This window comes from Bos indicus, chromosome 16 (genome assembly GCF_029378745.1).
Source record: "Bos indicus isolate NIAB-ARS_2022 breed Sahiwal x Tharparkar chromosome 16, NIAB-ARS_B.indTharparkar_mat_pri_1.0, whole genome shotgun sequence".
NCBI lineage: Eukaryota > Metazoa > Chordata > Mammalia > Artiodactyla > Bovidae > Bos > Bos indicus.
The window spans coordinates 26,110,930-26,136,358 of NC_091775.1; the positions used below are offsets into that span (position 1 = coordinate 26,110,930).

The window sequence follows — 25,429 nt, forward strand, 5'->3', positions numbered from 1 at the left end:
GTACCGTATCTCAAATTCAAGCCAGAAGTGGTCCAAGGTCAAGATGGGAAAGCTGCCTAAAGCATGCCTGTGGAATCTTCCAGAACCTTCGTGCCACAAGCCAGCTACAAGTAGAGGAGCCCATTTCTTCCCCAAAACACATGTCTCCTCATTAGTTATACTCTCCCTGTGGATCAGTGCTGACCCCTGTCCTTCCTGCAGCCTCTGTCTGAGTTGAAGAAAGGTTTAGCTGGAGACTTTCTGTGTATCATGGAGGCCACTCGATACCATGTTAGGGCTTCTCCTCTGTTCACTAAAAAGCTCAATACCGGTTAATCCACCAGGAAGGATTAAAGAAGGGGGAAAAAAAAATCCATGAGATCATGCTGGAAGACTAGAGAGGGAAGAATGTTAACAGGAGAAGAGAGCTATAAAACACAAAGCCATGTTTTCCCCAAGAGCTCAAGCAGATAGTCTCCATGCTTGCTTAGGTCTCTGAAGAGAGGGGAAAGCATTCTTTGCTTTGCAGGGCAGGAGTTTAACTAATGAAGCACTGCTAAACAAACAAACAGAGGAAAGCCCAGGCAAGTTATTCATTAAACAAGCCCACTGTACAAAAGGAAAACTGTTGCTTAATGATCCACCTCCCCTGAGGACCAGCATTTATCTTAGACCCCAAATTAAACACATCACAACTTCACGGCAAAAGTATGTTTCCCAGAGGGATTTAAGTAGAGTCCAATTAAATAAATCTCTAGAAATATCAAGAGCAGGCCTCAAGAGAGAACATATTTCTACTGTGAAACATTCCCATTGGAAATCATGTTCGTAAAAGGTCATCTCCAAACATCCATGACAAGAGGAGGGGAAGAAAGGCAGGAAGTGAGACAGGGTCATGTGAGTGAAGGGTGGGTTCCATCCTTACTATCACGTAGGGAAGCGCTGGGCAAAGAGTGCTGTGAGCATCTCCGCTAGCTGTGGGTGACACTCCCACGTCCAAACAAATAGCTTTTACAAGGATGTGTTTTCATATGATCTGAGGGTCAAAGGGCTGTGGCTTAGGGAATTCAGGAAGTGGCAGGGGAAAGGATCAAGTGTCAACATCAAACCATGAGTTGTTTTACTGAACCAGTGTTTTCAGTTCACAAAACGCATAGCAACAACTTCCTCAAGCCACTGAGCTGAATTCTATATTTGGCAAGAATACTAAGCAAGTCTGAGCATTAAGGATAAACTGCCAGAAAGAGCAGGCATGAGCTCTCTTGGCTCAAGGATTCACTGAGTCAGCTGTGCCCAGTGGTCCGAGCCCCACATGAGGGCTGAACTTGGAAAGATCAGCCTAGTGCCAGGTGAGGGGCCTTTGTGTGCCGAGAGATACATGAGTTTGCACCAGGTCAAAAGCTGGTGTGTCCCCATGTCATGGATCACCTTCTGGGATGAAAGGGAAGAAAAAATAAACCAGGAAGCCAGTACATCTCTGGCAGGGAGGACTGGGATCATATATTTTCAGTGTAGACTTGAGGTTCAGTGGAAGGTCAGCCAAGGTTGGTTCAGCCTGGGATGGGTGGAAAGGAGAGGTGACTTGAGAGGCACCCCACAGCTGGCACCCTCAGGTTGCCCAGCGCCCTCCCTTGAAGCCAGGCCTAACATTGCTCAGGGATCAGAAGTCCTGACAGCAGGGACTTGGAACACTGCCCCTCTCTCCATGCTGCATTCATACTGGGTGCTAGCTCTGTGACCCCTCTTGCTGCTTCTAGAAAACCAGGGGTTTGGATCGTCTGTAAGTTTCTCCCCAAAATTTCGGCATTCTATAATTTCAGCACAGTGTGGACAAACTGGACATCAATGAACAACCAAGAGAGACATTATCACGGGATTTGTGAACCCTAGATGACCTGCTTCCCACCTCAGGGCCTCTGCACGTGTTGTTCCCTCTTCCTGGAACTCCCTTCCCCTAGGTCCTCGTGTAGGTGATTCATACCTCAGATCAAACAGGATCCCATCATAAAGGTCTTCCTTTTATTTACAGCAACTCTCCCACAGATCTCTTTCACTATGCTGTGAAGTTTTAAAGTTTCATAGTCTTCACGGAGAAGACAATGGCACCCCACTCCAGTACTCTTGCCTGGAAAATCCCATGGACGGAGGAGCCTGGTAGGTTGCAGTCCATGGGGTCGCTGGGAGTCGGACACGACTGAGCAACTTCACTTTCACTTTTCACTTTCATGCACTGGAGAAGGAAATGGCAACCCACTCCAGTTTTCTTGCCTGGAGAATCACAGGGACGGGGGAGCCTGGTGGGCTGCCATCTACGGGGTTGCCCAGAGTCGGACACGACTGAAGCGACTTAGCAGCAGCAGCAGCAGTCTTCACTGATCGCTTATCTGAAATCACTTGCTAATTTCTTCCCTTGTTTTTGTTATTATTAAAGTGTGGATCCCAACAAAGCTGAGCTGTTGTGCATCTTAGAGGAAACACAACATCACTGCCCTGTGGCTCAGGCGGCCTCTGCACTTTCCAATAGCATGATCTCAGCAAAGTTCCTTAGCCTCCTTGGACCCAAGCTTCCTCATTTGCAAAACAGGGCTAATAATAGTTCCAGTAGGCAACAATAGAGTCACTTCAAGGATTTAATGAACTAATACTGGGAGTTATTCATAGAAATTGGAAGTATGCACTGTTTAGCACTGAGAGCCATACCTGATTTATTATAGTAGGTGCTCATTAAATGTTTCTAGAGTTTAAAGAAGACACACATTAGTTGTGATAGGAAATGTCACTGAGGGTGGAAGAATAACTTGTTTGAAGTCAGTAGACCTGAATTCCAATCCCATCTCTGTCAATTACTAGCTGGGTATCCTTATACTATAACTTCTATGAGTGTCAGTTACAGGTAAATAGCTATTCCTAACTTATATCTCAGACTTCCCAGGTGGCACAGTGATAAAGAATCTGACTGCAATGCAGGAGACATGAGTTTGATCCCTGGGTCAGGAAGATCCCCAGGAGAAGGAAATGGCAAACCACTTCAGTGTTCTTGCCTGAGAAATCCCATGGACAGAGAAGCCTGATGGGCTACAGCTCATGGGACCACAAAAAGTCAGACAGGACTTGGTGACTGAACAGCAACAAAACTTATAGCTTCCTTGTAAAGAATAGAAACATTGACTATGAATGACAGAATTTCTTGACATGTTGATTACAAACAATAAACAGTATGGTTACATATTTATTAAAAATGTTTCTAGATTATATGAGCTTTGGAATGAGAGGAGAAAGATCCAGTTCATTGTAAAGATGTACTATATGTTGCTCAGCATAAAGCTAGGAATTTAAAAGATTAAAATGTTTTTAAAAATATATAGTCTCTGAAGATAAATCAAATGAGAGAAAGAATGAGATGAAGGAAAAATTGAGGAAATTTAGCAAAAGGCCTGGGCAGAAGAAACGTTTTAAGACTCCTCAAATACCCTGTGATAAACCACATTGGAAAAGAACATGAAAAAGAAGGTGTGTCTGTCTAGATATGACTGACTCACTTTGCAATACAGCAGAAATCAACACAACATGGTAAATCAGCTATACTTGAATTAAAAAAAAAAAAACCTGAAATGATGCCATCCCATTGAGACTTGTATAGGACAGGTACAGGGCCAGCCAGGTGAATTTAGCGTAAGGACACAGAAATCCTATCCCTCTCCCAGACTGGGAAGGAGGGCTGGAAAGGCTCATGGGGAAGAATTAGCCTGTAGGCGGGACAGACAGCCATGCCTGAGGATGACTGGGGTCAAAGACAAATCATTCCCAGTGGCCTTTAACATTTTCTCCTCTCTCCATGCCTCCTTCTCGCTGCTGCAGCTGCAGCTAAATTGCTTCAGTCGTGTCTGACTCCGTGCGACCCCAGAGATGGCAGCCCACCAGGCTCCCCCGTCCTTGGGATTCTCCAGGCAAGAACACTGGAGTGGGTTGCCATTTCCTTCTCCAATGCATGAAAGTGAAAAGTGAAAGTGAAGTCGCTCAGTCGTGTCCAACTCTTAGCGACCCTGTGGACTGCAGCCTACCAGGCTCCTCCATCCATAGGATTTTCCAGTCAAGAGTACTGGAGTGGGGTGCCATCGCCTTCTCCACGCGTCCTTCTTGGAGGTTCTATATAAGCAATGAATGAATAGAAACAGCCATGAACAAGTAGAAGCTTACTTAGGAGGGAGCACTCAGCTTGTGGGATGTCAGGGAACAGGGGGAGAGACCCCCACAGTCCATTTACACACTCATTTATTAAGTATGAACATGTGGGCTGCGGGCGACAGTACTGAAATCTAGTTGGGCCCCCTCCCAGCTAACTGGCTTGCCCAATGAGACAAGCTGAGTTAACAGACAGATGAGTCACACAGTGTGAATTTACCAGCCCCAGGGCCATTTCTTCTGCCTCCTGTTGAAGGGACAGAAGCTGGAAGTAAAATCAGCAATTCTCGGTTCCTCCCATCCCTCCCTCTCAACCTTGCACCTTTGAGCAAATTACTTAACTCAGCAGCCATTTTAAAATATAATCATCTCCTAAGAGCTTTTTCTTCAAACATAGGAGTTCCCTCTTCTTTAAAAAAGACTGTTCCAGCCCTGGTTCTCTCACAGGGGTCACATTACTGGTGTTCTTGAAAGACAGAAACAAAGGCCTCAGAGACACTGGTCTTCTGGAAGGTGAGGATCTCAGAGACACAGAGTGAGCAGAGAACGCCCAGTTTTCTGTGTCTTTTTGGTTGGTTCTCACAAACTCTTTCTAACCTTCCTAGAAACTGGTAGTTAGCTCCCACAGTTACTGAGAGTGGCAGTTACCTAACTCTCTGCAACCTCAAAGCCGAACAGTTCTAAAGAGCAAGCCTGGCATAGTGGTAGTATGCAGAGTGCCCAGAGCTGGCCCAAGTAGGTAGAAATCAAGTCACTGTGGGCATTTCAAGAGACTTCTTTTCCAATTCTGGAAGAGTCTTTGTTTCATTCCTTGTTTTCACTGGTAAAGGAATCTCCCCTTGCAGTAACTACATAGCTTAAGTTTGTCTTTTCTTAGAAATGAGCCTTCTAGGGCAGCCCCAAGATGCCCTTGTAGGAGTCCACTTTCTAGGAGCTGGTGACCTAAGAGGGCCTTCAGGAAGAGAGCCAGGCCTCAGCGGTAACAGAAGGGTGACAGTTAGCAGGACCACAGGGAAGACAGAGTGTCTATTTTAAGAAGGAAGGCGAAACCAAACTGAAAAAGAAAACACATGGAATGATGGTTTAAAAATCCAAACCAAAGCCCCCAAAGAAAAGATCTGAACACAGCATTTAGGAGATGTCAATAGGACACATATGACAAAAGTGAGATTCAAAACATTGCTGCTGCTGCTGGGTCACTCAGTTGTGTCCAGCTCTTTTGCGATCCCCATGGACTATTTAGCCCACCAGGCTCCTCTGTCCATGGGATTCTCTAGGCAAGAATACTGGCAACCCATTTCCTTCTCCAGGGGATCTTCCCGACCCAGGCATCAAACCCGAGTCTCCTGTGTGGGCAGGTGGATTCTTTGCTACTGAGCCTGGGAAGCCCCAGACATTGCGAACTACTTAAAAACCAACCAACAAACAAAAATTACTACAAAACACACTTACCTATGTTATCACCCTACAACAGTTTCCGGTAAGGAACTTAATCCCAACACCAATATTTAAAAATCTCTGGTATCAAAGTGATAAAAATGTAATATATATGTCATCACCCTTTATGTGGTATTGTTGGACATGAAGAAGCAGAGGGACCCCAAGAGTTGCAGGCTGGAAGGTTCTGGGCATGGTGGTGTCAGAGGCTACCCTGTCTCAGGGCCAAGTCTCGTGGTCAACAGCAGTTGCCAGAAGACTGAGTCATTTCACAAGTCTAGAGCATAACTGGCCATTGTCACCTGAGATGTGGGGTTAGAGAAACAAGCAAGTTAAGCTACAGTACTCTGTTTTCCTGGACACTATACCCCTAAAACATACATCTCAATGGAAAGCAGTCTATTCTTATAAAACCACACTGTTAGGGGCAGCCTGTAACTGCCCCTAACAACACAGAATCAATACAGACTCCACAACTTAAGGGCATGGAACCCAACAAGACTGTCCCTTACTTCTGACGCCAGCCACAAGCCCAGGGGTTCCTAGGCCACCCGCACTTTTGACCAATCAGCTTAAAATTCTTGGCTTCCCACACCACTCCCCACTCAGGTTGGATAATTCACTAAATGGCTCACAGAATGCAGGAAAGAGCTTGATGGTTTTATTACAAAGGATACATATCAGGACCAGCCAAGTGAAGAGATAGACAAAGCAAGAGCTGAGAGGGTCCTAAACAAGGACCTTCAGTGTCCCATGGACTCATCAGCCTTCCACTGTGTTCATGAATCAGAAAGCTGAATGCAGCTCTGGAGTTGAGTTTTCATTAGGGCTTCGCTACTAGGCCCCACTGAGTGAACCAGTCACGTGACTGAATTCAATCTCCAGCCTTCTACTTCTTCCTAAGTGGAGCTCAAACTACACAGAGAGTCCCTTCCCTATAATCACATTGCTTTACATCGGCTTTGCAGTAAGAATTTGACTTTCTGCTGTGTGACTTTGGCAATTTACCTAACCTCTCTGAGCCTCAGTTTCCTTGTCTAAAAAGTAGAGATAGTAATACTGTTATCATACATAGAGATCAGCACTATTCCATAGAAGTATGATGACAGTTACTATGTAGCAAATCTTTTTTCTCATAGCTGCAGTTTAAAAAAGGAAAAAGAAATTGGTAGAATTAACATTAATTGTATATTTTACTTAGCTCAACATGTCCAAAATAGTATCATTCCAATGTGTAATCTACCATAAAACAATGATCAACACAATATCTTAAATGCTTTTTACGCAAAGTCTTTGAAATCCAGCATGTATCTTACACACACAGCACACCTCAGTTTGGACCCATCTCATTTCAAGTCCCATGTGGCTCATGGCTATCATATTGAGACACGGCTGCAGATAGAGATGACTATTGCTGTCTTCATTGAATGAGTTAATGCTGAATGTCCATTTCGCAAATGTTAACTAAAATATGTGTGTGCACATACACACACACAGTGACCAAGGACTACACCCTAAGGTGGTCTAAGCCCTGTGTTAGGCAACTCCCACACAACATCAAATATCCTCCATCTTCCCCGGAAAAGAATAACTTTAGTTTGGAGGAGAGAGGCTCTTGGGTGAATCATTTACAGTATGTCCTTTTATTCCCAAACTCCATCTCCCCAGCCCACATTTGCCCTTGGCAAAATCAAGTAGCCATGGACAATAGCTTCTGATGAGAAAAGAAGCCCTGAAAGCAGCCAGATGGGGAGTCTCAAGAAACTCTGAATAGCTGGGAGGTGGGGAGGAAGAAAATTACAGTGGGGGGGGTGGTGCTGTGGCTCATGAAGTCACTGAGTAGCCCCTCTGCTCCCCCTCAGGCCGTCTTCCAGAGTCACCGCTTAGACCTCAGCAAGTGTACTTGCCAATCACCCCACTCTTCGGTCCCTAGAAAACGCTCTGCATTGTAAATGCAAAAGAATGTCATGAGTAGGAGATTGATTTCAAGGCAATTATTTAGGCAGCTTTGTAGCATCTGATTTCTCAGGACCCAAAACATAATCAAAGTTTTTGTTTTTTTTTTTTTAAGATATAGATATTAATAAGAAAAGGACTTCCTAGGTGGTACTAATGGTAAAGAATTCACCTGCCTATGAAGGAGATGCAAGAGACACCGTTCGATCCCTGGGTCCAGAAGATCCCCTGGAGTAGGAAATGGCAACCCACTTCAGAATTCATGCCTAGAGAATCCTATGGGCAGAAAAATCTGGTGGGCTACAGTCCACGGGGCCACAAAGAGTTGGACACCACTGAGTGACTGAGGACATACAACACATTATTAAGAAAGCCCTGTCTTTGAATAGTGGTACCCCACATTCAGCTTCTCCCAACCTTTATAACAAAGCTGCCCATCACCCTGGCATTCATCCAATTCAGTCAGTTCTCACTGGAGTGGGATAGAAGTTCCAAGCCACCCTTAAGGTAGGAATGAAGAGATTCACCTAATAAGGGCAGACAAATGCATTTTTACATAATATGCAAGATTAATTATAATAAACTCAATCCAATTCACATACTTTATCAAGAAAGACAAGCTAATTATCTGTCAGAGAATTAGCTCCTATTTAAAGGGCATTTTACCTTAATTTGGCAAATGAACTAATGGGAATTGTCTTTCCATTCTGATGTATTCTTTTGACTGTTTAAGCATTCAAATGATTTCCAAGCTGCACTAAAACCCCAGGGTTTTAAAAAAATAGGAGAAAGAGGCAGGGGCACAAACACTTAATAGCTTCTCACAAAATCTAACTCTTTCTGTTGTTATTTACAAGGATATTCCTTTCAAAATGCCTTATCAATAGCATCAAACTGCGATTTGATTCAGTGACTCAGATTTCTGAAACAAGGAGCTGGTGTTGGTCCTGCCAGATCATTCACGTCCACAATATTTTCTGGTTTTTAATAGTATTGACTGGGTGCCTCTACACTCCCTTACTCTGCCCACCAACGCAGAAATTGGAAATTTACAGTACATGCCTTAGGGCACATGTGTGGCACACACAGAATTTGTGCAAAGACTTCGTGATAAAAGATAAAGACTTCCCTACAAACTAGTAACTTTAACAGGCAGTTGGAGCTTATTTTTGAAGAGACACGCAGGAATGAAAAAATGAAGGAGGATTAAAGGGAAAAAAGAAACCCAAGGTGACTGGCCCGGAGCTTCCATTCCTCAATGAAAAAGTGGAGAAACTCCCAAACAAGGGGTTCCCTCCAGAGAGTTCTCTTATAATATCAAAAAGTTGGGACTAATCTTAACTTCATGAGTAGGCAAACGAATGAAGTAAAAAGTGATACAACCATAAAATAAGACACGTTATACATTCAAAGAGAACCTGTGATGATTATACAGGAAGTAAAAGCATAGGCAATATAAAGTGAAAATGAATTTCAGTTTCTGTATGAAAAACTCTGCAAAATATGCACATATATGGGTAAGGAATGCAGAGAATATGTAAAAGTGAAACTAGGCCAGTCCGGGGGATTAGCGTGTCATCTAATTTTTCTTTCTAAAATTTTCTTAATAGTCCAGCAGTGGGTATATAATTGAGTCTTTGCTAAGACTTAATTTTATAAGATTTCCTTACAGAGAAATAGTATATAATTTTCCAGAGTAGCACTGATTCAGAAAAAAGTCCTGATGTAGTTACCTATCCACCCCACTAGAAAGGCTGGGTTTTTCCAAACCTTTAAACATAAAAAAAAATTGCCAAGCATCAAAGAGCCATTTCTACTTACATTCAGTGGTGATATCAATTCATTTGACTAAATTTATTACTTATATATCCCTTGGAGATAGATATATGATGATGAGCTTTTATTACAGATATATGGTATTATAATTATATACATTTGTAATAAATGTTAGCAACTATGTGTCCGGCATTGTTCATATATATATATATATATATATATAATCTAATTTAACCTCAAAGAATCCCATGAGAAAATTGTCATTCCCCTCCCTAGTTTATGGAAAAGAAAACTGATGCACACCAAATTTATTTCACTCAACTTCATGCTGCTAATCAGTGGCAAAATTGAGATTCAAACTCAGCAGGCTGACTCTAGAATCTGTGCTGTTAACTTACTATTAATATATTCTCTCTGCTAGAAAAGATGCAAATTTCTAATAGGAAAGCTGAATACAAATGCAAATCAGCCAATCAATTCACTGAAAAGTCACTTAATCAGCTCCTTACAAAGGGGAAGGGAAGGAAAACAGGAAGCAACCTGGCCAAACACGTGAACCCACAGAATTTGCTTATTTAGTAACAACTCAAATGCAAACTAAAGCATTATACTCCCACTGGGGTTTAAAGGATTATTACTAAACTGAGAGTTAGGAAATATGGATTCTATGCCAGTGCTGCTACCAACTACTTACGTTCTCTTGGGTGAGTAATTAGTTTCCATATCTGTAAAATGGGACAGTGTAAAAAAATGTTCAATAATTCTGCCTGAATGAATACCACTTCAAGAACTTGGTTCCCAGGGGTCCACTCTGCTATCCTTCAAGGATGTTATTTATGCTTTTCCTGGGGTCTGTCCCTGTCACATTTTCAGGTTACCTGAGCTGTACTTATAAGCTTAAATTATAGAACGGAAGAAGAAAGATAAAGAAAGTAGAAGAGGAAAACAATAAATAGTAAATAGGTTGATAAGATTCTTATTCACTAATCTCAAGAGAATTGACTTCCCAGAGGTAATGATAACAACAAGAAAGTCTTTACACCCTTGAGGGGAGAAAATAACATAGGTAATATTATTATCCATATTAATAGAACAGATAATGAATATAAAACATAAATAATCAAATACTGTCAGGTCTTAGAGTCTTTGCGATATAGTCATATATACCTATCAAACATGCCTTCTTACTTACTATGTATAATTTCATACCTGTCTTCCTTCTTCCTTATCTACTCCCCACTCTAGAAAGTGAGTACATTCATATGGACAAAAGAAGGAAACTTCATCTTCAGATCCACAGGCTACTAGAAGAATGGACTCTAAACTTCTCTGTGTTGAAAATACACAGAGCAGAAGGTTCAGAACGCTGTGCCCAGCAGTCTCTACCAGGTACAGCTGAGTGACCTTGGACAAGTATCTGGACCTCTCTGAGTCTCAGTCACTCATATGTAGAATGCAGTGTTATCATGAGAAACAGCGTTCCCATGTCAGAGTCCACTAGATAGCAAACATTTCCTAAATGCTACAAATAATCATTGCAGTTTTCAAATATTTCTTTCATTGATTGGTGGCTGTAGTTAGAAACCTCTGCCATGACTAAAATTTGAAGTTTCCCAAAGCTGGGATATAATTCAGGATGAGGTCACTGAGCAGCCAGCTCCTCTCTGAGGACAGAGTCAGCCACTCTGAGCACTGGAATTTTCAGTTGAGGAAATACAAGAAAATGGTGGGGTGGGGCTGGGGGGCAGCAGATATTGTAACCAAGGACACTTCATAGATAAAGCACAGTTAAAGGGACCCTAAGGAATGAGATCTATAGTTCGCTTGCAAATAAACATGTGGCCAGCCTGGAAAGAACTGAGCCTTTGAGGTCCTTAGAGCTGGGTTTCAGTTCTCATTCTGAAACTCACTGGTTAATAATCGCGGCAGGGGAGGGTATTGAATCTCCTCCTCTGATTCTCCCTCTGTAAAACTAGGAATCTAAAACCTCTCTCAGGAAGCTGTGCTGGGAACTAACTAAGATGCTGATGTGATATCCCGATGCCCAGCACATAGAAAGCTTTCACTTTTTTTTTTCTCCCCGCAAACTATCTGGAAAATAATTTTCTAATTTCAGGGATGACAGGATGGTCAGTTATATGTGATTAAACAGTGTTCCACTGTCAGAGTAAAATATCACTCCATGAGAATCATCAGACCATTCTTATAGATCTTACCATAAAAAATATGTTTTTTAATAAGAAATACAAGGCCCAGGAAGATGTCCTGGATCCCTTCAAGGAAGCCCCTCTGAGAAGTCTGTCTTGTCTTATTATTTTAAGAGGGACACAGACATGTTGTCATAACTAATGACAGTAATTCACGGCCTTGGAAACTGGAACCCAGGACTCCAGTCGAGGAGCCTGACAATCTGGTTTCTGACTCGGACAGCACCCTCTGCCCTCACACCGGTCTCTTTCCTCTGCACCCCTGCCCCTCCTTCCTTTCCTCCCAATCTACTTTTTCTTCCCTGTCTGCCAGGAGCAACAGCTGGTGATATTTAGCCCAGTGGTAGCAAACCCCAGGGCCAGAGTACAAAGAATGTGGGATTATTTCTCCCATAGAATAAGCACCGAGTACTAAAGAACTGGACAGTAATGTTCTGCCTAAAGTGGTGACCACCACCTTAGCCAGGGACGCAAAGTAAGCTCACATGAGCTCACATCATAAGGGGAAAAGCTTACACTCCTCAAAGGGAGGATGGCCTGACAGTGCCCCCTGCATCGGGCAGCTCCGTCTATTTACTTAATTGAGAATTGGGCAACAGATGCCTGATGGGAGTCCACTGGGAAGTAGAAAGGCCAAACCACACCCTTTGTTGAAGAACTCTGAGAGAGTTTAGCTTGATTTCGATGTCCGTGAAATTCCAGTCTTGGGGAGGGGTGGTAAAAGAAAGATAAGTAGACTTCTATCACAAATAAAACATCATGACAATATGGATAATTTGATGAATCTGCAATCCTTTTCTTTATGTTAGTGATCTAGAGGCAGAGCATGGGATAGCAGACTTTATCTTATATGAAAATACCAGGCTGCACAGCTCATTTCTGTATCCAAAAGCATAGGCTCAAGCTTGTTTTCGCTTTAAGTTACATAAAATATGGGTCTTGTTGGGGTGGGGACTGGAAAAAAAAAAAAATATATATATATACACACACACACACATATATATATACACACACATATATATAATGTATTTATAAATATACCTATATTTACATAAATATAGATATATTTCCCAACTTTAAGTAATAATAGATTATACAGATATAAGCTGAAAAAAAAAAGATGCTGAGACTTTCCTCCTCACTTATGCATAAAAGCATCCAGAATCAAGGACTTCATAATTAGAAAGGATACTACATCAACATGAATATAAAATGTATATTGAAGTACTCTACAATAAAATTCAGACTGTGGTTCACACTCCCACTTTTTTCTTCCCTCCCATTTTTCTAATTAGTAAGGTTACAGTACATGGATCTGTAGCCACAGAAAATCTGTACAAGAGGGACCCACACAGTTTAGGGGAAATAGCACAGGCTTCAGAATGATAAATGCTTGTGTTTTTATTGAAGCCCTGTCCCTTAGAGTGGGCTTCCCTGATAACTCAGTTGGTCCCTTAGAGTAATTTTTAATTGTACTTGAAAACTCTTTTTTTCCTAAGCAGGCCAAAACCTTGTCTCTGAAATACCATTTACAATGTTTGTTTGCTTTGCATGCCCTCTTTTCATAGAGAGCTTGCAGGAAAAAATAAATGCAGGTCTTATTCCTATCAGCAACATGTCCCAAATTAGTGAGGTTCAAATGACACAGTTCCACTCCAATGCACAGAGGAAGCCTGTCAGCCCTGAGCTTCTTGAGACAGAGTATGTGCATTTCCTTTTTTGATAAAAAACCCCAAAATTTTTTTTAAAAAAAGTAAATTTTTGGATCAAGACTTTGGAAAGAAATTGTGTTGGCCCAAGGAGATGTGCTTAGAAAAGGCCAGACTCTATCTTGAAAGGGAAAAATAAAGGAGAAAAAAGCCAAAGGTCACACAAACATGGATTTCCTAGGAGAATGATATTTTCTCCAGATAAACTGTTCCCTAAACAAGATTTTGTTGCAGAAGAGAATGAAGAATCCACACAGGTACATGAGCTGCAAAGTGGAATGGATTTGGAATATTAGCCTGGTCCACATATGCTCTCATTTTAACATTCAAATTATCCTAGTTATGATGGCAGATGCCTTAGCCTAAAGACCAGTGCTGAGCCGTAGAAGGCATTCAATGATACCTGATGAACAATCACTTTGCTGTATAGCAGTAATTAATGCAACACTGTATTGTAAATCAACTATACTTCAATGAAAAAAAAAACAAAAAAGAAAAATTTAAAAAGTGAATGAATCTCCCATACCCACAAGGGTTTAACATCCATGGAAACCAACCAATCCATAAGTCCTTAGACATCTAGGTTCAGGGATGCATTTTGATAATTGTTTTCCAGCTCTTCCTGAAACCATTAAATTCCCTAGAAGATGGGATCAAATAATCATTAATATTGTTCCATATTTCTAAGACCCAGGTAAATATCAGGGCTATGAGCTTGCTGGTTTCAAAATATCTTAGACTTAAGTCCTTATACTTCCGGACTGAAATCCCAAAATTCAAGAACAAAGGTAAAAATACTCAAAATGATTGATCGTTGTTGCTGTTCATTCACTAAGTCATGTCCAAATCTGTGACCCCATGGACTGCAGCACACCAGGCTTCCCCATCCTTCACTATCTCCCTGAGTTTGCTCAAACTCATGTCCACTGAGTCAATGATGCCATCCAACCATCTCATCCTTGATTAAATATATTATTTTAGGGACTTCCCTGGCAGTCCAGTGGTTAATACTTTGCCTTCCAATGCAGGGTACCTGGGTTTGATTTCTGGTGGAGGAGCTAAGACCCCACAGACCTTGAGGCCAAAAAAATAAAACGTAGAAAATGAACTTATGGTTGCCAAGGGGAAGGGATAATTAAGGACTTTAGGAAGGTCATGTACACATTGCTGTATTTAAAATGAAAAATCAACAAGGACCTATTGTATAGCAGGTGGAACGCTGCTCAATGTTATGTGCCAGCCTGGATGGGAGGGGAGTTTGGGGGAGAATGGATACATATATATGTAAGGCTGAGTCCCTTCACTGTTCACCTGAAACTATCACAGCATTGTTAATTGGCTAAATTGGCTATACCCCAATACAGAATAAAAAATTTAAAGTTTGGTGGGGGGGGGAACATAGTGAACTTAACAGGATGGATGGATTTAAAAAAAATTAGAAGCAATATTTAACAAATTCAACAAAGATTTTAAAACAGATACATCTTTAAAATTATGTATGCATTATTTTATATTTGCATGCAATATAGTAGATACTGTTATCATTAGATTATAGTACACACCTACACACACAGACACACACAATCAACCTATCGACCTGGAAAGACCTATTTTTGCACTAAGGCTCTGAAATTAATCATGCATGTGACCTTGGACGAGCAATAAACCTCTCTAGGCCCCAGTTCCGTAACTGCATAATAAGAAGACTGGACGAGATCGATGGTGTCCCAGTTCACTGTGTGTTTGAATCACCTGGGAGCTTTTAAAAGTCCTGATACTTCAGCTGGACCCCAGACCAATTTAATCAGAATCACTGGGGGTGGGAACAGAGCATCCTAGGCCTTAAGTTGCCTCAAATGATTTCAAGGTGCAGCCTGCAGTGAAGGTTCCTGGACTAGTGACCTCTAAGCCTCCTTCCTCCTCTATAACCTGGGAGTCTCAAGTTCAGAAGAGGTGAGATGACTTCTCCTGGCCTTCTCCTGGGATGAGAACTGCTGCCCATCTTGTGTCCTGTAGCTGTTTGAACCAAACTGCTTCAGAACTGCAAACCAACACATTCCTATGCCCAAACTAGCGCTCCCCAGGGATGCTGGGCCAGGCAGAGTCTGGTTGGTGCTAACACTAGAAATAAAGGAAGCAGGCCCAGCTCCTGGTCAGAGGTTAATGCCAGCTCCTGAGAGCAGGAACACCACAAGGCTATGTCTAGAGAATGTTTCGGTTCTGTAATTTTGCCAGATCTCCCTTCCTCTACCCTGCTTTTTCTCATCTAAAAGGAGTTTCTTGAACTCGTCCTTCACAAGCCAGATGGTAAACTTAACTGATCTGAATGGGTGAGGACAGTGGTTCCTACTTAACATGCTCTCTAGGGCTGTGCTTAGAAAAGGGACACCCCTTCTTCCCATCCCGCTGCCCCCTCACCCAGTCTCATGGATGAGATTCTGAAAGGACGTGGGGGTAGTGGGGCAGAGCCCAGGGCCCTGATTTATTGACAGCTATCTATGTGCCAGACACTCTATTTACATTGTCTTTCATCCTTGATATTGGAATTATCCCTGTCTTACAGTGAAGAGAAATGGGCTTGGAGTGGTAACCTGAGTTGCCTAAGGACAACTTCAGTTGGTCAGTGGCAAAGTCCCGATTGGAGCTCAGGTGAAAGTGAGCTAAACTCTGCTGAACACACAGTGAACAGACTTTTCACTCACATTTTAATTAGGAAGCAGCACAGTACATCCAAAAGCTTAAGGAAGATACAGTCAACTCTGAACCAGCTCGGAGGAAGGTTCAAGACTCACTGAAAGAAATGAGCAGGCCTTTCCATGAATTCCCTCCTTTTCCCTGGCCTTCCATCTCATCAAAACGCAAAGCTTCAAGAACTTTTCAAAATGAAGCATACTCCCCACTCCTTCCACCTCCCCTTTTAAAGTCAGACTACAATCCTTATTCCAAAAATAAATCAGCCTGATGAGAGGCCAGAAAAAGCAAAGCTTAATAGTTTTATACTTTCATTATTTAGTTAAGGGACATTCGTTGGACAGATTTATCATCACATTTTTACAAATTCCCCACTGAATAAATAATTCTAGGATATGCCGAAATTACTCTGGCCTTCTGACCCAACATGTCTTTGTAATTACTTGGCACTCCAACTGTATGCTACTTAAATTAGGTAACAGTCATCAAGTTATTTTTAGGCCATAGCAACACACACACACACACACACACACACACACACACACACACACACACACACACGGCTGTACCTAACTTGTTATTCGCACTCCTTTGGAAGAGAGGCCAAAACTGCAGTTTTACTGACACCATCATTTCTGTTCAACCAACAGTAATACTACTGGGCTACATGGAGGGAGAGTTCACTCTGTATGAGGAACTGTTCTAGACACTTGGTACACATTAATTCATTTACTACCTAAACTACCACCAGGAGAGTGCTGCTACTACATCCTTTTTGTAAACAAGGGAAATAAGGAAGTAAGGGAAGTAGCCATTGGCCAAGGGCACATAGCTAGCAAGGCATGAGCCAAGACGCTCAGACAGGCTGGCCCCCTGCTCCTGCCTGAATCTCTCCGCCATTTGCTACACGGCTAATATTCAGTATGTCTGGATGTTAAACAGAAGCTCAGAATCACAACACTAAACATGTGAAAATAGATTATGCCTTTGTTTCACATATCTTAAAAAAAAAAATCCTAACATCCCTGACAGACAAGAGGAAGACTTTTGTTTCTCCCACAAAACAATGCAGAAGATAAAACATACTTCCTCGGGGTCTCCGATGTCTAAGCTCAGCCCTTCACTTTGTCATCAGACTCAGTACTGTCTACAAGTGTTGACTTCAGAGCCTTTTGTGACTATGGGAAGATGTGCCATCTATGTGGCTCACTTCAGGAGTTTTGATGGAAAGTTTTCTAGCATAAAAAGTTACCTCTCTCTGTGATCAGATCTTTGCTACTGAATCAGCTTCCTGAAGTGGTACTCACTCATCCCCCGCCAGCCCTGCCCCCAGTAAATACTACTGACTCAGAGGCAGGCTTGTCAGTCACTCTTTGTTTTGTGACAGCACAGAGCAAGTCCAGGTATTGGACCTGATGGACTCCTATGGAAGAGGATGCTATAGATGCCTCCCAGTCTGGGGGAGTGCGTGGGTGTTGGTGGGGTGGGAGGCGCTGCCCCATAGATTCAATAGTAGCCAGTTAGTCAAAGTGGAATTCCAAGCTTGAAAAAGTCAACAACAGGGACATGACACCAATATTTAGGAGTGAAAATGTTGTCTGTACTGTACTATAAAATATGCCCATACTTCTTAATTTGAAAGCATTAAGTTTAAACATGAAACATACTGAAATATAGTCAAACATTATCTATATTCTAATATATTTCAACAACCAATAAAGGAAGAGAAAGCAGAGAGGGAAAACATTAACAATTGTTTAATCTGGGTACTAGGTATATGGCGATCATGATACTCTTTTCTATGTTTCTCTGTATTTGAAAACTTTTATAATAAAAGTTTTAAAGACACAGATTGTCTTTAAAGAGGAGGTGATAATAGACTATCCATTCCTACATAGGTAAATGACAAATTACTTCCCTGAACCCAGCCTTGCTGAAAAGGGAACCTTACAAACATCATAGCAAAGATGGTAGCTCTCATTATGGAAAACCCAGAATCGTCTAGCCTCCTTATTCAGCTGGGTGAAAAATCACATTAAAAGTCAACTTTGTGTAAAACAGATTATAATTCTCTCAAAGCCTTTGCAAGTCTCTATACATGTACTTATTCGACTCATGGTTTGCCAGGTGGAGTAGAAGCACAGGTCTGATGCCATTTCTTCTTTGGAGGATGAGAATAAAAGATGAATTCAGACATAGGTCCCAGTGGGGAGGGGACTGTAAATTAGAACAGTCCCTTAATCCCAGGGTCTTCTGTGCCTCTGATCAGTTTCTTCCCAACCTGACACAGCATTACTAAAACAGTGTCTGAGCAGCCGCTCTACTTGACAGGCAGCACCAAAAATGGAGAGCATGGCACTGAAACAGGGGGGACATAAAACTTGGACAGGGAGGGCAGCAACCAGTGTTTACAAACAGAAACCAGAGACTCAGATGGGTCAGCCATAAATTAACCCGGGATTGTACTGAAATCTCTGAAAATAAACTCCCGAAGCCTTAGAAGCATCTACCCCAGATGCTAACCAACCCCCACCCCTAGCCCCACCACATCTTCCCTGCGAAAACCACTCCTTCCAAAATGGTACCGCTACTACTCTTGCTAAAATAAAATCTTACATCACCAAGGGTAGGGATTACTAAAATAAACCTCAGCAGAAAAGCCCGATCAGAATGGTCTGATAGACTCACTCAAGAACCTAGGAGAAGTTTGCTGGCCATGCCTTCTCAGAGGTACCCACCCCATTTTCACCTCAGTGGTGGTATGGTATTAACTTTTGGTTTACCCAGATGAAAGGGCAGCTAGAGGGGCATTCTAATATTGATCTCTTTCCCTTCTTTACCATCATGGCCCCAATTTTAGGCCATTCCCCTCCAAAGAGACCAAAATCACAATGACAAAAATAATAAAGTACATTACAGACCCTTCTGCTCCCAAACTACATATCTTCAACAAAATCCCCAGATAGTTGAAGAAAGAGCCCAAACTACAAATAATACAACCTCTACCACCAGTGCAACTTCCAGGTCGACCGCCGCTGCGTCTCACCAACCCGAAAATGATGAGCCCTGTGGGCGGTGGTGGCGGCAGGCGCCCAGCTGTGACATCAGCAGCATGTCTGGCCCCGCCCCACTGAGGCAACCTTACTGACACTGAGGAACAAGCCCAGGCTGCCTGGGCTCTCAGCTGCATCCACAGGAAATGGGGAGAGGAATCCCACTTTGATCAGCAACACCTAGGAGATTCATTTCCCAGCAACCCACAAGCCACTGCCATACACAATAATGCCCACTCCAAAATAGAGGGTAGACTCTACAGCTCCTCCTTAACACTCTCAATGTTTAAGTCCAGGGTCATCTTCATGTGGATTATTTGATGCCTGTTCTCAGATCATTTGGATGCAAAAGGCCTGCTTTCCCTCAACGGCATCTACTCTACATGAGCAAGAGACCACCCTGAAGATCATTCCATTGGTTCTCCACTTCTTGGCTCCCCAGTACAAACAACTGAGAAGTTTGTAGAGTGTATTTTCTCTTCTGAAAGAGATGAGACAAGCCAGGAGCACAGAGACAGAATGCTAGCTGGGTAAACCTACTGGGAGTCACTCAAAGTCAGCCAAACAAGAATACAAAACGACAAAATACAAGGATACACAGAGGAAATATGAGCATATCAGTAACCACAAGAAAACCCATCAAAAACAACATAAAATGCCTGGGTGCTGCTGGAACACTCTGGATGTAACTTCCATGATGTTCTCCTTCCCCTGAGAGCCCACCAGCCCTTCCTTAAGGGAAGCTGTACCTTTATGCTAGTTGAGCCCAATAAGAGTAGGCTCAAGGCCAGTGATGGTGGGCAGGGGAGATGCGGTCCAAGGAATTTAGAACTGGATTTCTAAGAACACTCCTCAACAAAAGGCAGAATGCACCACTGGGAAGACAAGAAGAATGGCAGAACTAGCCCACAAAGGAAAACCAACTACCTTGCTCATTCCAATGGCCTTTTGCAATTTAAATATGCAAGGTGTTCAAAGGAACCCAGCGATGCCTTTGGTCTACACAGTGCAAGAGACTGGCTGCCAATGTGGCCCAGACTGTGTGCCTTGACCCAACCCTCAAGGAAAGAGAAGAAGAAGACTACCACCATCACCACCACCACCTGACAGAAAACACTGAAGATGAAGTGTGGTGTACAGTGTCCCAAAGGATGGCATCCAAGGGCAAAGAGACACATCTTGGAGGGACAGCGGATGCAGACTCCCTCTAGGTTAGGCAACACTGTGCAGAAGGAGCCCAGAGACAGGTGGGCAATTAATTCCTCCTGCCAGGGCTCAGTGACACTGACATCTAGTTATTCACGCTCAGTGTCCTGGGGCAAGCGACCCACCATCCCATCTTGGAAGGAGCTATGATGTCAACGGTTGTCAGGTGACACCAGAAGAAACAGTGTGTTGGGAGTATTTCATAAAATGACTCCATCCCTTGGAGTTTTGGCAAAGGAATGGATGTTCGAGGTGAACTCTTGGAGGGGCCCTAAAATAAGGATCTCTGCCCTTTTTGAAGGTCACTTTCAGAGAGGTGAGAAAGAGGAAGAATTTCCCACAGAAAGAACTGGTACCTGGAGGTTTACTTGCAGTTCACCATGGTTGCGGTTTTCTCTGTTCCATCAGCTTTGGTTAAATCTGAGAGACAAGAACTTTCCAGCTAGTTTGAATGGAACAGAGTTACCAGCGCAAGCATGACTGCAGATGCCATCTGGTGTCATAGAGCCCCTTTTTAGAAAGATGAGAAAACCATCTCCGAGAGGGGGAAATGACTTGCACAATGCAAATGAGAAGGTGAATTAAAGACTAGAGCCCAAGTCTTCTGGCTTTCAGTTCAAGGTTGCTGGGTTTCTCTCCCAACCCCAAAATAATTAAGAGAGGGCATGGAAGGGAAGACAAGAAGAAGAAAGGCAATTCTGGTCTTTTGCAGCCAGCGGAAGGAGGATGCTGGTACTTCTCAGATAAAACCCAGGGTGACCCCAGGGCTGTGCTTGGGGAGAGGGTGGGGGCATTACCTTTCAACACCAGAGGTTCTTTGCCTTCTCTCTTCAGAGACTCGAGGACTATGTGGAGTGGCTGGGAGGGTACCACTCGGCTTGGCTCATTGGTATTCTCATCGTAAACTATAATTTCTTTGGAAAAGATCCTCTTGAAAGAGTCCTTGCCTTCCCTACAGGAAATCAAGTCTAAGACAGTGATCTTGCCCTGCTGCAGTCTCCGCCGGCTGATCTTATCGGCACAGTTAATGTGGACAGCTCCTTGGATGTGACTTTTGTTGTACTCCATGAAGGGCCGGCAGTCAATGATGACAGGGCCCTGGCTTGGCAGGTGACTCTTGCTGCATTTGGTCATCTTCTTGGCCAAGTCATTGGGGTAGATTATTTTGATGCTGGCTAGCTGTTTGGGGGTCCCTGCCATGGGGCTGCCCACCCCACCTGATGGACTTAGAGAGCCTGCATTCTCACTGTTGTTGACCATCTGGCTGGCAGGACAGGTGGTAGAGCTTCCGATGGCGGTGGTGGCGGTGCCAGCGGCAATGGCCTGGGTTGGGGCCTGATTGTCCTTGTCGTAGGTTGCCACAGTGCAGCAGCTGGCACTGCTGCACCCACAATTCAGGGAGCGGGCAGAGCCGCTGGATGAGGGCATATACGTCAGATTCGCAGCCTTTAGGGACACAACGGTGGTGGCGATGACAGGAGGGTGGCTGGTACTGCCAGGGGCGGCAGAGCCAAGGTAGCTAGAGTCTAAACAAAGGTTGAGATCCTGAGGTCGAACGGGCCTAGACAGTGCCACCACTACCCTGTCGTCTAAAGGAGACGGAGGCATGAGGAGGCTGAAAACTGGCAATTCAAGAAGAACTCAAGACAGTCTGTAAAGAAGGGGAGGGGGGGAAAGAAAGAATAAAGTCATGTGACACAAAAAGCAGTCGAATCCAATCCCTAGGAAAGGACTTTGCATCCCTCTTAGCGAAGTCGTCCTAAGTGCCCAGTATCCTGTCACTCAAAGCTTGACTCTCACCACTATGGATTCAAAGAGGATGCACACCTGAGGACCACCCCCGCCCAACGCCCTGTCCTGGCTGAGTCTAAGGTTAGATGTAAAGTCTATGCAAATGTTGATGAACAACCTTTCATGGACCCACATCCAAGTTCAGCCTTAGAAAAAGTACAAGCACAAAGGATCAGAAAAGCTCAAGATGGATGGGAAGGTTCTTAAGAGGCATCTCTTCTGGGCCTCATCTCCAGGGCAGAAGTATACTGCAATCATCTGAGAAGGACCCATACGTCCGCTCTTGCATACTTTCCATGTAATTCCTTCAGCCACTGCAAAGGCAAAGGAATGACCAAGAGTGCTGGCAAGGCTCATGGGAATATACAGCAGCTAAATATACATCAGGGGCAGATGTCAACTTTCTGCATATCAGAATGAAAGTAGCCCTCTAAGTGAATCTCTTTAATTTTGAGCTATTCTTACTTTTCTTTCTCCCAAGTCCTTTGAAAAGCACAACAAAGTCATATTAAAACCTCCCATGTTTCCTATTACCCTCTTATTTATAAATTAATCTGCATGTCCTCTTTCATTACATACTGGTCCCCTAAAATGAAGCCTCAAGCTACAGAGGCAGGTCTGAAAACCCTGATCCTGACAGATCCATCCCTCAGATGGCTCCCTTGCCGCACCACCCACTCCACTCCTGCCTTTAAGAAAAGAACCACTTCAACTCTCCATTCTCCTCCTTTCCCTACAGGAACATCCTAGAGCTTCTCTCAGCGGAAGGTAGCCACTATGCATAATCTTTTGATCTCACACAGATGTGCCCTCTCTTCAAGAGGATGGATTCATAAAGAAGACTTCCCAGTGAGAAGTAAAGAGTTGCCCACAGGGGTCTATGTCCTGTCTCATTGAGAGGGTACCTGCAAAGGGACAGTTCCTTCCTCCCTATAGGCATAGAGGGACTCCACTCCCGGGCCCTGCTGGCTCCTCTCCTACTAGACATACACACAGAGGAGAGGAGCTCATCTAAACCAACTTTAAGAGATGTCTGGAAAAATGTCATCCAACATCCCTCTACACAGGACTGTCACCATTCTCAGACACAGAGCCAAAATGTCACAGGCAGAATACACACACACACACACATACACACACAGGGGCTCGCACCTATCACATCCACAGATCCCCACCGGACTCAGCTTTCCCTCACCACCTTTAGATGGGCAAGAAGAATCCAACCCCTGTTCTCCCTCCCTTTCTCCTTTCTTTCCTCCCTCCTCCTCCCCTTCCTCCCTTGCGTAGTATTTTTTGAAGAGCGAGTACTATTCCAGAAGCTGTAACTGTTTCCCAGCTGGACCCAGCAGTGAAAAGTCTTTGCTATTGTGTTACCTGGTAGGGTACGTCCCAGGATCAACAGTCCATTTCCCTTGAGAGGGACGCAGAAGCGTGCTCATGGAGACACAAGCTGGGACCCCCACCTCCACACAGAGTGCTCGGCGCGCACAAACGCGCTCGCTCGCTCGCTCGCTCTCTCTCTCTCTCTCGCTCGCTCGCTCTCTCTCTCTCTTTCTCTCTCTCACACACACACACACACACACGCACGGAGTGTATAAAGAGACCTGCATCCCTGCAGCACAGGGTCGGGCATATATATTGCCCGTGAAACCATCCAGACAGCCTAGGAAACCTCCCGAAAAACACTGAGCTATCCCCCTCCCACTCTAGTCGCCCTTCCACCTCTAGTTAGCGGCTGGAAAGAAAATTAAGTGGTCAGAGAATGCTGCTTCCCCACTCCCAGGCACTTAACATCCTCCTTCGCAACACAGCGCACTAACAAGTCCCTGGCCTTTAAAACTGCCGCAAAGCATCCCAACAAACCTCATTTTTTCCTTCGCCCCCAATCCAAGTAGACTGCAGAGAGAGTAAACGCACAGGGCGGCGTGAGCCAACAGCGGGAACACTTTAACCTCACCTGCTGTGGCTCCTCCATAAACATCGCAACACACACACGCGCGCACACACACACCACATACATACTCACTCACACTCACACCGCCTCACACCCCTGGACTCTCAGGAGTAGCCACGGTGACTTCCACTTACTTCATAAATAAGTGTAACCCTCCACCATCTGGCGCTCCGCTTCAGCAAGGGATTCGCACATTCAGCCCTCATTCACTAGGCTTCATTGATCTCCAGCAGCAACATAGTTACTTTCTCTTTTGCTACACTGTAAATGTAAGGTTCTGAGGGGGCGGGCCGGCTGCCGACCGACGGTGTGTTGAACCAATAGGAATTCGGAGAAACCTGACCGCTACTTCGCTGCAGCCCGCGACCAATGGGCACCTGGAGGGGGCGGAGCCAGGGCGTGGCCATGGCTCTTTAAGGAGGGTTTATCCGACGCCGCTTTGGGTCCACAGTGTTATAATACGGACGGTGATGTCATTGGCAGCCAATCAAAAACTTAAAAGGGCCAACTGGGGCCCGCGCGGAGCAGCTGCTCTCTATTTACATGTAAACCGAACCTGCAGGATGCACTTAACCCTTTCCGGGGCTGAATTGTCAATGGGCTGTGTTTGCCGCTCCGCCTAAAACTGGCTCTGCAAACTTGGCGGGATCCCTGTACATCGCCTCAACAAGGGACAGACCACGCTGTTTATTTTCCCTTCTTACTCTGGCTGGATGATCAACCGTGTTAGAATAACTTTCTAAAGGCAAGAGGCAGCGAGAATAATCACTATATCCCCAGTTGGAAAAACGGGTTCCCTGAGTCCCTCGAGGTGACTTGATAAACCGAAGATTCACGGACATCGCCCAGCTACCCGAGCGGGGGGATGAATGTAAGCGCGCGGCCAGGGACATCGCTTCTTCTACAGTCTGGGCCCGGGGCCACGCGCTGGAGGCCTGAGCTCCAGCGGGACTGGCAAGTTTGCCGTCCATCCACCGGCAGTGAGGCCCGCCAGCTTCGCCACGGCCCAAGTCCTCGGGGCCGCCCCGCTTGCTCCGCGCCGCCAGGAAGCATCGACCGCCCGCCCGCAGATGTCGCTGCCCCTCCGGCTGCCCTACTGCTGCCCGGCGCGGCGGTGGCGCGGCGCCCTGTGGCTCGCCTACTTCAGCGCCCCAGTCACGCCCCCGCTTCCCTCGCCTGCCTCCCGGAGCTCCATCCGTAGCTCGAAGGCAGCGATGCGGAGGGCTGCTCGGAGGCGGCAGCCTGGTTCCCAGCCAGAAGCTACAGAGGGCGCGTCCCCGAGGGGCTGCACAGGCGCCACCCCATAGCCCGCGCGCCCTTCCCGGCACCCGGGCAAGGCCTCCTGCCCGCTAGCGCCCCCTCTTCCACCCAGCGAGCAAGGTCCCCGCGCCGCATTCAGCAGAGCTGCACGCTACCGGCCTCCTTCCCCTCGCCCCTCTTCAGTTGCCCGCCACCCTGTAGGGGCCCTGGGAGCCGAGGACCCAACAG

At 44.7% G+C, this 25,429-nt stretch overlaps 1 protein-coding gene across 2 annotated transcripts in view; it reads right to left on the reverse strand.

Moving 5' to 3' along the window:
- DUSP10 (dual specificity phosphatase 10) overlaps positions 1-24,212 on the reverse strand; it is a 40,320-nt gene extending 16,108 nt beyond the window's left edge. The window contains exons 1-2 of one of the 2 annotated variants that reach the window (XM_070767984.1): positions 24,076-24,212; positions 20,994-21,847 (exon numbers count right to left, since the gene is read on the reverse strand). In XM_070767984.1, the coding sequence (XP_070624085.1) occupies positions 20,994-21,804 (811 nt within the window). In that variant the 5' untranslated portion in view covers positions 21,805-21,847; positions 24,076-24,212. Of the gene's footprint in view, positions 1-20,993; positions 21,848-23,361; positions 23,484-24,075 lie in introns of those variants that run through there. The other variant, XM_070767985.1, reaches the window with a different exon arrangement.
- Between the last annotated feature and the right edge of the window lie 1,217 nt (positions 24,213-25,429).